The 12,210-nt window shown below is 46.6% G+C and overlaps 1 protein-coding gene across 2 annotated transcripts in view; it reads left to right on the top strand.

Annotated features, from left to right (window-relative positions):
* The window catches only part of Ccdc149 (coiled-coil domain containing 149), a 93,999-nt gene that overhangs the window by 40,440 nt on the left and 41,349 nt on the right, over positions 1–12,210 (top strand). For both annotated transcript variants that reach the window (XM_057772217.1, XM_057772216.1), the window contains exon 4: positions 9,908–10,015. In XM_057772217.1, coding sequence (XP_057628200.1) covers positions 9,908–10,015 — 108 coding nt within the window. The remainder of the gene's footprint in view (positions 1–9,907; positions 10,016–12,210) is intronic.

Genomic DNA, 12,210 nt, shown 5'->3' with positions numbered 1-12,210 from the left:
CTGAGGTCATATTGGTGAGGTGCACCTTACATAAAGGCAATGCCATGGGGCTTAGATGATATTTTCCAACCCAGTGAATTCAAGTATAATCTTTTGCTGGCTGGATGACCCTAGGAAAGCTGTATAACCTTTCTGAACCACCATTGCCTCCTCATAAAAATGGAGATGCTAATGAGACATAGTCATGAAGTTCTTTTGAGCAACTTCTACAGGGAAGCTTCTAAGTGCTGTATTAGTCAGGGTTCTCCAAAGGAATAGAGCATATAGAATTAGTCTATATAACAATAGTATATCAATAATCAAAATACTTGGGAGTTATCATGGGAGCTACCAAGCAGAAACAAAATCACAGTGTCACAGATCAGACAAATATATATATATATATATATATATATATATATATATATATATATAGTACTGGAGTAGCATACAGGCTGTCTTCTGGCTAGTCCGACAATGACTGCCAATGGAAAGTTCAAGAATGCAGTTGTTCAGTCTATGAGGCTGGCTGTCTCAGCTGGTCTCCAGTGTATGCTGGAACCTCAAAGTTGGCTCGAACGCTAGTGAAGGAATCAACTTGCCAGCAAGAGGAAGGACAAGCAAAGAGCAAGTGCTTCCTCCTTCCGAGCCTTTTATACAGGCTGCCAGCAAAAGGTGTGGCCAGGTTAAATGTGGACCTTCCCACCTCAAGGGATGCTTAGTAAAGGTGGGTCTTCTCACTTCAAATGATTTAATTAAGAAAAATCTCTTATGGGTTCCCCACTCACTTGAGGTTTAGCTAATTCCAGTTGTAGTCAGGTTGACAACCAAGGATAGCCACCCCATCTGCTTTGCCTAGTACTCGGTGAATTCTTGGTGAATACTGGGTCTTGTATAATTTTCTTGGGATTATCCAAGGCCACACAGCAGGTTCACAGAGCAAGGCTAGGTTCTAGATGACTCTGTGTGTGGTGATGTTTGGGTTCTATCTTGGATCTGTAGGACTGCTTGAGCAGGAATGGACCATGGTCGTCACCATTAGTCCAACCCAGTTTGGAAGTCCTGTTCAGAGCCCTCTGCCAAGCAGTGGGAAAGAACCAGAAATGGAGGTAGGGATTTTACACTAAGCTGTTGTGGTGTATCCACCAGAGAAGAACACTCGGACACTAGGAAGTCTGTAGTAGCTGACTGGACATGATACTGGGGATTCAGTGTAATCCCACGCTTTTTTCAGAGTAAACTTTTGAGCCGAAAAACAATCTCCTGGGCTGACTGGCTTCAGGTGGTATGAACCGTTAGCCAGAAGCAAAGCTACAGAAGCCAAAAAGCAAGGTTAGTACATTTAGAGACTTTTCCAGAGCTATGGACTTTGATGGATTAGGTCTTTGTTTTTGTTTTTGGCAGGTGGTGCTGTCTACATGCTGAGCTTTGTGGTGTGAATAGTACTTCCATCATAGTGGCAGTAGTGCCAAGGTGTGGGGACCTCTTACAGAAACTAGTCTTGTTTCTGGTGGCCACCAGCCACTGACCATAATTGTGTCTGTCTTTTTCCCTTCTTAATCTCCTTAGAACACAGACTTGAACTTCATGCTTGTAAATTCTAGGAATATAGTTGTCATGCTTTCCTTTTGGACCTTGGACTTCTTTTTCAAACAACTCAATTTCCAGTGGTAAATCACCCGTTAAAGAAGCTGTGAAGAAACCAAGACAACAGCGATTGCACTAATAGCTTCTCGTGGGATATTGAAATGAAAACGTCTTCCCATTACTCCAGGCAGAACTGTACACAGTGAGCCCCTTTGCACTGCGCGGAGAGATCATGGGAAAATCTCAAACGACCCTTTAAATATTTTTCTTTTGCTAAACAAGCACTTTCCGTGAAGGAGACAAAGGGGAATTGAGATGATCTTGGGTTAATCTTCTTAGGTGATAGGATTCTTTTGGGTCATGGCGGCACACTCCTCCTCCCCAAACTCCTCCTTGAACAGACCGTCAAATGCATCTTTAATATCTTTGTCTTTGCTTGTTTGATTTCAAGCACGAGAACCCTGGGAGGCATCTCCCCTGGCCCACCAGGGAGCCTTTGCTTTCTTGCCTCTAAAAAGGAATGGCTTATTTATACAGTGACATGCGCTAGATGTCATCTCTCGGGGAAATGGAGTGTAGAGTGGCCCCCGTGCAGGAGAGGAGGGGGCCTTTTATTTCAGCAAAGCCTTCTTGGTCAAGCTTATTTTAGTCCCCGGGGCCCACAAATCAGAACGGCTTTGTACAGGAATCCTGGTTTGATGCAGAGAACCTGAAACTCCCTTCAAAGACTTCAAACGCTTTGTGGAGTTCTTTCAGAACACTTTGAAAGGAGTGACTTACTGTCGCACTAGGAAGCCAGGAGGCAACACAGGTCCAGCTGCTCCGAGCACTCCCCAGCAGGACTGTGGCTCCATCTTGGCTCTCACACTCTGCAAATTCTCATAACAACTTGACATGGAGTGTGGGCGTGCCCCCAATTCATAGACTCACTCTAAAACACTTGGGAGTTATCCTGGGAGCCACTAGCAAGCAGCAGCAAAATCATAATGTCCTAGGTTGGGCAAATATTTATTTAAACTGTGCCTTTCCTAAAGTCATGCAACAGGTTTGCCTGGAAAGAGGTTTATCTGTGAGGATGGGGGAGGAGGCTGAGCTCTTGTGCTGACCGACGTATGCACAGAACGTGCTCGCTGTAGCTGGTGTCCATAAATAAGAGCGCTGCCGGTGTGATGGGGGATATTGCTCCGGCAGTCTCTATGAGCAGGGGCCCTTTGCTGAGCAGGTTTTACCCAATTACTGTGAACATAAGAGTTACCACTGGACCAAGACAGCATAGTGGAAAACTGCAATTAAACTTGCCAGCATCACAGGCTTTAAGGACACTGGTGTTTCATCAAATGTAAGGTGGGTATATATTTTTTAATGTACTTTTGCTTTATCTTGTACTCTGCCCTATGGAAGCTGTGGCTTCCAGGAGCCCAGGATTTAAACTTCCCTGTGCAGTGCAACCCAGCAGTGTCCTCTGAATCTGCTCTTTGTTTCTTTCTCTCATTTCTTGATCAAGTCAAGGATTTGCTTCTCTTTCTGTCTCGTCTTATTTTCATTTTACTTTTAACTTCCTATTTTGATACGTCTGTAAATGAAGAGGTATGTTGTAAGCCTAGTATACATCAATTATTTATGTATCATGTGGGTGTGTGTGGGGGGGTATGTGCATGTGAGTGTGGGTACCTGTGAAAGCCAGAGGTGTCAATTCTTCCTGAAGCTGGTGATGCAGGCAGTTATAAGTTGCTTGATATGGGTATGGGAATTGAACTTGGGTTTTCTGGAAGGATAGTACCGAGTTGTAACTGCTGAAACTGAGTTATCTCTCCAGCCCAGGCCCTATCATTTTATATTATGACATAGACTAACCTTTCCATGGCTTGATGGCTAAGCTGCTGTGTATGTAATAGATTCCAGAGGAGTTGCAGTGAGAATTCCTACTGAAAGGTGGCCCTGAGGTTTGAGTGAAAGGTGCTGGCTCCCTGATGTCTTCATACTAGCCATTAAGAGGTGTGGCAGTTGCCCTGTGCAGAACATTGCCCGGGCACACTGTTCTCACAGTTAGGGGCTGGCTTGGGGAGATGCTGAGGTGCACAGCTGTCTTATTAGGGTTTCTCTTGCTGTGATAAAACACCATGACAACTTTGGGGAAAGGGTTTATTTCACCTTACAGCTTATAAGTTCATCATCCAGGGAAGTCAGGGCAGGAACTCAAGGCAGAACCTGGAGGTAGTAACTGATGCACAGGCCATGGAGGAGAGCTACTTGCGTGCTCGCTTAGCTTGTGCTTGCCTTCTTACAACACCCAGGACTACCAGCCTAGGAATGGCTCTTCCCTCCCATATCATTCAGCATTCCAGGAAATGCACCCTTGGCTTGCCCACAGACAAATCCTAAAGAGGCACTTTTCTCAATTAACATTCTTTCTTCCCAGATGCCCTTAGCTTGTGTCAAGTTGGCATTAAAAATTAGTTGATACAGCATGCACCACCCATGCGTCACCTATGTGCCACCCATACATTACCCATTATCATCCACGCGTCACCCACCCATGCGTCACCCATGCATCACCCACGTGTCACTCATGTATCATCTATGCATCACCATGCGTCGTCCATGTGTCACCCATACATCACCCATGCATCACCCATGCATCATTGCCCATGCATCATCACCCATGTGTCACCCATGCGTCACCTATGCATCATGCATGCGTCACCCATGTGTCACCCATGTGTCATCCATGTGTTGCCCATGCATCATCCATGCATCATCACCCAAGCGTCATCCATGTGTTGTCCATGTGTCACCCATACATCACCCATGCATCATCCATGCATCACCCATGGGTCATCCATGCATCATCATCCATGCATCATCCATGTGTCATCTATGCATCATTCATGCATCATCCATGCATCATCCATGTGTCATCACCCATGCATCATCCATGTGTCATCCATGCATCATTCATGCATCATCCATGCATCATCCGTGTGTCATCACCCATGCATCATCCATGCATCATCACCCAAGAGTCATCCATGTGTCGTCCATGTGTCACCCATACATCACCCATGCATCATCCATGCATCACCCATGGGTCATCAATGCATCATCATCTATGCATCACCCATGCATCATCCATGTGTCATCCATGCATCACCCATGCATCATCTATGCATCCTGTGCTGGGCCCAAGCTTCCCTTGTTAAAGGAAAGGTCTTCACAATGCAATGTGACAAGAGTCTTTAAGCATCACCTCTCCCTACTTGTCACTAAGGTTATATGATGTGTGTTCGTGTCTACGTGTGACTGGGCATGTGTGTGAGGATGTTCCTGGGGCAGAGAGTGTGTCTGAGCCCCCGGAGCTGGTATTATAGGCATCTGAAAGCTCTGGATCTCTGGAAGAGCAGCAAGTGCTCTTAACCAACAAGCCACTTCATCGCCCTCTCTTCCTGTTTTATCCTAGCAAATCTCCTTCTCTCTTCTGTCACAATTACAGTTTTTAATTACATTCTATTTATTTAATCTGTGTGTGTGCACATGAGCCACAGCACAAGTGTGGAGGTCAGGGGACAACTTTTGGGAGTTAGTGATCTCCTTCCACCACGTGGGTCAGAGGGATTGAACTCCCTTGTCAGGGTCAGCAGGCACCCTGGCTGGCTGAGCCATCTCACTGGTCTGCGGTCACAACTTGACTTAAGGACAGCTCGAGTGACTTAAGTGTGAGGAGTCTATAGTTTGCCCACTGTTTTCGGCACACACTCTTATTATCAAGGAGAATATGTCAGCCTTTTCTAGCTTGGTCTGAATGTTTAAAAGAGGCTCCTTTATGTCCCTCTTTGAGCTTTTCTCCTGGGCCACCACCTGCCCTGGCGATGGGAAGATGCATGCTCCTGGGCCCGTCTCCCTTCCCTCTGAAACCCTAGTGCCTTGCCACATTCTCCCTGACATTTCTTTCACAAAGTGCTATTCCAAACTGATGGTCACGGAGTCCTTCTCAATAACAGGGAGACAAAGCGCTCTGCATAGTGGATAAATTATAAGCAGGCACCACCTGCTCGTGTGATGGATTGTTAGAGCGGGTGTGTGAGTCATGGGTGTTATTTTTGGTCAGGAGAATTGTGTGAACTTTGCTCCTCTATTCCAAGCTCTTTAAAATGTGCCACACCCTCCCTTTTAAGGTGTTGGGTACCCTAGCAGAATGATTGTTTTCTGGTTTTTAGTTACTGTTTCACAGTAGAGAAGGCAGGAGGCTCGAGTAAAGAAGGGTTGTGTGTTGACAACTCTCCCTTATAAGTATAAAAAAAATACAGTCTTTTGCCTTAAGGCAAGGGTGCGTCTCCCTTCCACTTCCTCCCCTGAGGTATATGTAGGGTAGATATACTGTGAACTCAAAAGTATTGTGACCCACCTGACCACTACCATGGCATTGTGGGTGATGACGGGATGCCTGGCTGTACTGTGGTTGTAGTCTTTTCAGCCGGGCTGCACACTAAATACGGTTTGGTAACGACGGCTCTGGTTCTCTGAATGCCTCTTCTGTTACAGCCCAAACCTCTACCCCAGTGTTCTCTGGGATCCTGGGTGTTTATCCTGGGTTTCTGTCCTGCTCTATGTCCAAATGTCCAGGAGCACCAAGGCCAGCGCTTATCAGAGCAAGGCCCTAGGTCTAGAGCCACGATGAATGTTAATTGTTTCTGGTCCATTAAAAGATTATCAAGGAAATTAGGAACAAGCTTTCAAAGGCTTTTTAGAACCATTGTATGGGCATGGCTTTAAAACACAGGGTTTTCTTAAATTTATTTTCCTAATAATTCATGTTGGCTGCATCGCACAAAAGCATTGATCAGGGATGGCCTGAAGAATGCCTCTCTTTTGCTGCACAAGATGAGTTTGCTAATTCGGTGGCTGTGGTCCCTGAATGTCAGAGTCTCCCCTCCCTGCCAGGGGATGGAGCCATTGTTGATTGAAAAGGGGAATCTGGGGGTGTGGCCATCTTTGTGCTTTGGTTTCCTTGTATGTTTTGATTGGTGCTCATGGAAGTGTGCAGGTGGCAGTGGCTCCTCCCCCGAGACCATCCTTCCTGCCTGGTGCCTGCCCTTCCATCTGGGTGGATGCTGCTGCTGACTCTCTAAGAGGATCCACGAGCTAATGTCTGGGAATTTTCTGAAGTTCAGTGGAAGCAAGGCACAGTGCAGGAACCAGGAAATGTCAATCAAGAACAACTTCCAGTGACTGCATCCAGCCTGTCCTGTGTCTTTAAACTGTACCTACACACATACACACACACACACAGAGAGAGAGAGAGAGAGAGAGAGAGAGAGAGAGAGAGAGAGAACTCTGAGATAGGAGGTGAGGAATACCCATTTCCTGCCTGCATCCTTGCCCCCAGGAAACCCACAAGGTCCACCATCTCCTTTTTACTGTGACCTCTTCTGCACACTCTGTTTCCTGTACTTCTAGAGTAATACCTAGCCGAGTACCACATGGTATAACATATAATTAGTAGCTCCACAGAACCACAGAGTTTTGTCTGTTTGGGTCATTGCTACACCCCCAGGCCTTAGACAGCACCTAACCCAAAGCCGATGCCCAGTAAACATTGTGTAAATAAATGAGTGACCAATGAACAGTGCAGGCACAGAATCATAAAGGGCCATCTGTGGTCAACGAGGGACCTGCTGTGTCCCCACAATTCTGTCCCCTGTGTACTTGAGTTAGTGCCATGGGGGAGGGGCTTTAGGCAGCACCCCCTGGGTGCCCAACCTGGGCTTGAGTATTCTGTGTTTACTGTGCACATTCCAGGTCACCACATGGAAAGTTGGGTGTTAGTTCCCTTCTGCAGATGGAGAAAATGCCCCGGGAGGCTAGTGACAAAGCTGGGATGGAACTTTGAATCCCCACCGAGGAACTTACAAAATCAGTTGGGAGCAATGGTTCCTTGTTGCTCCATCTACAAAAGGGAGTCTAACTTTCCCCATCTACCGTCAACTTTGTATCTCCCGAGAGCAGAGTTCTTGGAAAATGGGGAGCAAGATATTGTAAGCTATGAGCCTTGCCAATATGGGGTTGAAGATGTAGATTGCACTGTAACATGGAGATTGTATTAGGGACAGTATAGTTTGTCCCAGCGAGACCGCATGCTAGGCACTGCTTTCAGGAGTTAGTGCTTCTTACTCCCAATGCCAAGGCCAGAACCTCCAGCTCAGCTTCTCATCTCCCCTTTCAACTGTGTTAGGGCAGAGGGGAGGAGCGAGAACCAAGTTCCTTGCCCTTCATGGAACTTTTGCTTGACCAGGGAGAGGGAGTCAGGAAATAAACAGCGAGCAATAAACCATGAAGTGAATTATATGGTGTGTTAGGAGATGGCACGTGCCTCAGACAAAAGCCACAGGAGCGAAGGGGAGGGTGACCGTGTTAAATCCAATGGTCCAGGGGGCATCCTGTGGGGACCAGTGACCTCTATGCAAAAGCCTGAAGGAGCTGACAGAGATTTTGGGCAAGAAGATGGGATCAGGCCTGGCATGGAGGAAAAGTAAGTGAGAATGGAAGAAGAGAGAGAAGGCAGTCCCAACCAATGGACTCTGGAGGCCTGATTGGGTGTGTGTGTCAAGAACTGATAAAAATTTCATCTTTAGAGTCTTTCCCTTGCTGCCTTTTCCTACCCAACGTAATTATTCCCAGAAGTGTAGCACTGAAGGCCTTGGAGACGTGGCCACTAGAGGGGGGTTGCCCATTTACGCCTCTGGATTTGGGTTTCCTGAACTTCAGCAGGAAGGCATCTGGAGATTTAGCTCCATGTACAGCTCTTTAAGTGACTGCTGTGAGGCCCCCGCTTTCTCCATCCTTCGTCCTCATCCCGAGGTTTGGAGCACACATACACAGCCCTGTGTGACTGGCTGCCACGCTCAGTGGTTGTCTCCGCTAGAGGCGGAGAGAACTCGATCTGTCAGGTGACAAGTTTTCTTTGTAAAACAAGGGTAGGTTTCTGCAGAGCAGGGGACAAGGGTGAGCTGAAACTGCGTAGGGGTGTCCAGAGTCCAGGGGAGCCCCAAGAGGAGATGGGTGTATGTCAGAGGGCTGGCAGTGCTGCTTTGGGGAAAGGAATGGAGCTGGCTGGCTAGGTGAGCCCCTCTGGCAAAGAGTCGGTACCCCAGGTCTAGATAGGAGTAAGTGTTTGTGAGAGAAGAAGCTTGTGGTGTGTGTGGGGGTGATGTTTTGAAGACTGGGGTGGAAAGCAATAGCCTGGGCTCTTTGGCACCATGAGAACTACCATCAGGAGACAATGAGATGGGAGACAAACCAGGAGACTGAAGAATCATAACTAGATCCTGATGTTGGAAATGGTTGCCTTTTAGAATGGCAACCAAAGTTCTGGGCGTTCAGCCTGGGGAGATGGCATCATGGGTAAGATGCTTGCTGCAAAATCATGAGATCTGAGTATGAGCACCAGCACACATGTAAAAAGAAGGCCCAGCTACAACAGTAATCCCATTGTTGGGGAGACAGAGACAAGGCGGATTCTAGGGCTCACTGGCCAGGTAGACTAATGGAATTGGCGAGCCCCAGGTTCAGTGACAGACTGTCTCAAAAAAGTAAGGTGGAGAGCAATTGAGGAAGATATTCGATGTCAGCCTCTGTCCTCCACATGTGTAAACAACACACATGCATACACATATGCACAAGCAAATAGACACACAAATTCTGGGCACTGAAATAGCAAAGAAGAGTTCATTTAACAAGACACATTGGAACGAACAGAAGAAATGACCTAAATGAGACAATGAATCCTTTCTTACTTAGCTGGCCCTAATTGTGAACTCAACACTATCCGATTTGAAAGTGGGTATTTTATTACCTGTGTGTATACATGTGGTGTATATGTGTGCAAGTATGTGCTTGTGAGGGTACAGAGGTCAGAGGAGGACATCAGGGGTCCTGCTCTATCATTTTTAATCTTACTCCCTTGAGACAGGGTCTCTCATTGAGCTTACAGCCATGCCTGACTTTTTATGTGGGTGTTGGGAATTTGAACTTGGATCCTCATGCTTGCACAGTAACCCCCCCCCCCCCCCCCAGGATAGACAAGCTCTTAGGAAAGTTTTGATACAGTCAAATATGACTGATCCCTCTGTAACCTGTCCGCTTTTGTGAGCCACTCTGGAAAGGAACCTCCCTAAATAATGGAAGCTTGCCCTCCACCTCCTCCTCCACACACTTCCTGCTTTCACGCACATTCACTTACATGGGGTTCTGTGGGATCCAGCTGAGCTGGATGTCAGCATCCGTACGTCAGGAAAGCTTACGTTTGTCCATACTGATTGCTGTTGTGCTATGTTGATATTTCCAGGCTAATCTTGCGCAGCTGTTGAGAGACTCTCAGGACAGGAATAAACATCTGGGAGAAGAAATTAAAGAACTCCGGCAGAGGCTTGGCGAGGTCCAGGGTGACAATAAGGTAATGTGAACGTCGACAGGGAAAGGCTCACTGCGGGAGGGCGTGCTGGACGCTTCTGAGTGGGTAGCACGTCAGGAAATGCACTGCAGCATTGGTGGGGAAAGATTGTTATAGATTTTTATATTTGCCATCATGCAAATTCACAGTTTAGCGTTTGCCTTTATCACACCCCCTTTGTGGGTGCACGTGCGTGCACATGTGTGTGCTTCGGAGCTGCTCTGAAATATTGTCCCAACCCATTCTAGAACTTTCGCTCTATCCAGCTTGGTGGTAGATAACATGTGGTTGAAGGCAAAATAAAAGCAAATGCGATACTTCCTCCCTTCTACACAAATAATGGGTTTGTGGCTCCGATGATTTGAATTTTAAGTAGTCATTCTACTAATGATGTTCACATCACCAATTTACTTTATTGCTAAATTTTGCAATTTGTATGGAACATTGCTCAAAATCCACTGCTCGGCATTAATCAAACTCCCCTGTTGGCAACGTTAATTATAAAATATGAACTCATAAACTCCACACTAAATGCGTGCATTCACTCTCTCCCAGCTGAAGCTGCGAACAAAAGTACAATCGAAAAAGAGAAGGAAAACTGAAGTTAAATTCTGTTCCCCCAAATAATTCTCCACTTTGCCCAGCGTGGACAGATTCATTTGCAGCCTTTTGCCAGAGGCAGTGCTCACAACAGCAAGGGTGCTGGGTTCCGACTTAGAAACGCTCTATTGTGTCTCTGTGTGTCCAGGGGTACTTTCTTGGGGAGATGTTATTTTTCTAGATGTTACCACATTCCTTGACAAACAAAGATAGCTTTCTCTTTTATGGGGAGTGGTTGGTTGTTAGGAGGCACCATTTTGAAAGATGTTCACTTTTTTGTGTGTGTGTGCAAAACATGTTTAGTACTCTCTGGAAGTTCTCCCTAAATAATGGAAGCTTGCAGTCCACCTCCTCCTCCTCTCCACAATGAAAGATCAGAGAGGCCAGAGCTGACTGCCAGGTGGGAAGGAGGCCCAGATGGTTTGGATATGGTACCATCCCTGCACCCCACCCCACCCCTGTTTGTGTACTGGAAGTTTGGCCCCTGTGTTAGTTACAGAATAAAAGCAGCTTTAGGAAGCATCTTGCTGGGAAAGGAACTACGGCAGGAACACGACGTGGAAGCAGAAAGGGATGGCACTGTACTAAGTATTCTCCTTTTATTGGTCCCGGACTCCAGCCCACAGGCATCCGTAACCTACGTTTAGGGTGGTCTTCCCACTTCATGTAAGCTAACCTAGGAGATTCCTCACAGCCGTGTCAGCTGTTTGTTTCTGTGGTGATTTGTCGTGTCAAGCTGTCAGTCAAGACTACCCGGCACAGTGCCCAGACACAGTTGCAAAAGGAGCTAGGACCTTGAAGAAGTAGGGTCTGGTAGGTTGGGTCAAGAGTGCCCTCACCGGGGACTACTTACTTACCACCTGTGGACCAGAGCATATCGGGTTTCTAGTCATCTACAAGAGTCAGTATCATAGGAGCGGCTGACCTTCTTCTCTGCTGTCTCCCTTCCCCCCCTCCAGCTGACATCTTCTGTGTCCACCATACTTGCTATAGCCATGAGGCCCTCACTAGAAGTCCTCTGAAGACGTGAGCTGAGAAAACTTCTTTACTTTCTAACGTACCCAGCCATTGGTGGTTTGCTCCCATAATGGAAGATGGGCTTGGGAAAACCCTCAGCAGTTAAGAACGCTTGTTTCCTGTGTCTGGGAGCTAGAGTTTAGATTTTGGCATTTGCTTGATGAACCAGGTGTCCTGAATGTATCTGTAAGTCCAGCTCTAGGTTGGGGCAGTGACAGGAAGTTCTCTGGGCTTGATGGCTTCTAGCCTAGTGAAGAAAACTAGAGCCCCAGGGTCGTGGAGTGAGCCTATATCAAAGGAATACATGGAGCATGGCAGGTGGGAATACCCAGTACCCCCTTCTATTCTGAAAGTAGTGCACACAGACATTTTATTTCAGCTCACAGCTCTAGGACATATAGTGCATATTTAATAAATTAAATAGAGAAATAAAATATTTTTGAATGAATTAAGACTTCATTTATCTATTTTTGAGATAGGATTTCACTATATAGTTGTGATTTATCTGGAATTCTTATGTAGATTATACTAACCTTGACTTCACAGAGATCCACCTCCCTCTGCTGAAATTAGCTCTTTTC

Source organism: Chionomys nivalis, chromosome 6, assembly GCF_950005125.1.
Source record: "Chionomys nivalis chromosome 6, mChiNiv1.1, whole genome shotgun sequence".
NCBI classification, from domain to species: domain Eukaryota; kingdom Metazoa; phylum Chordata; class Mammalia; order Rodentia; family Cricetidae; genus Chionomys; species Chionomys nivalis.
Note: the sequence above shows the minus strand (reverse complement) of the source record. Positions and strands in the feature narration are given on the sequence as shown.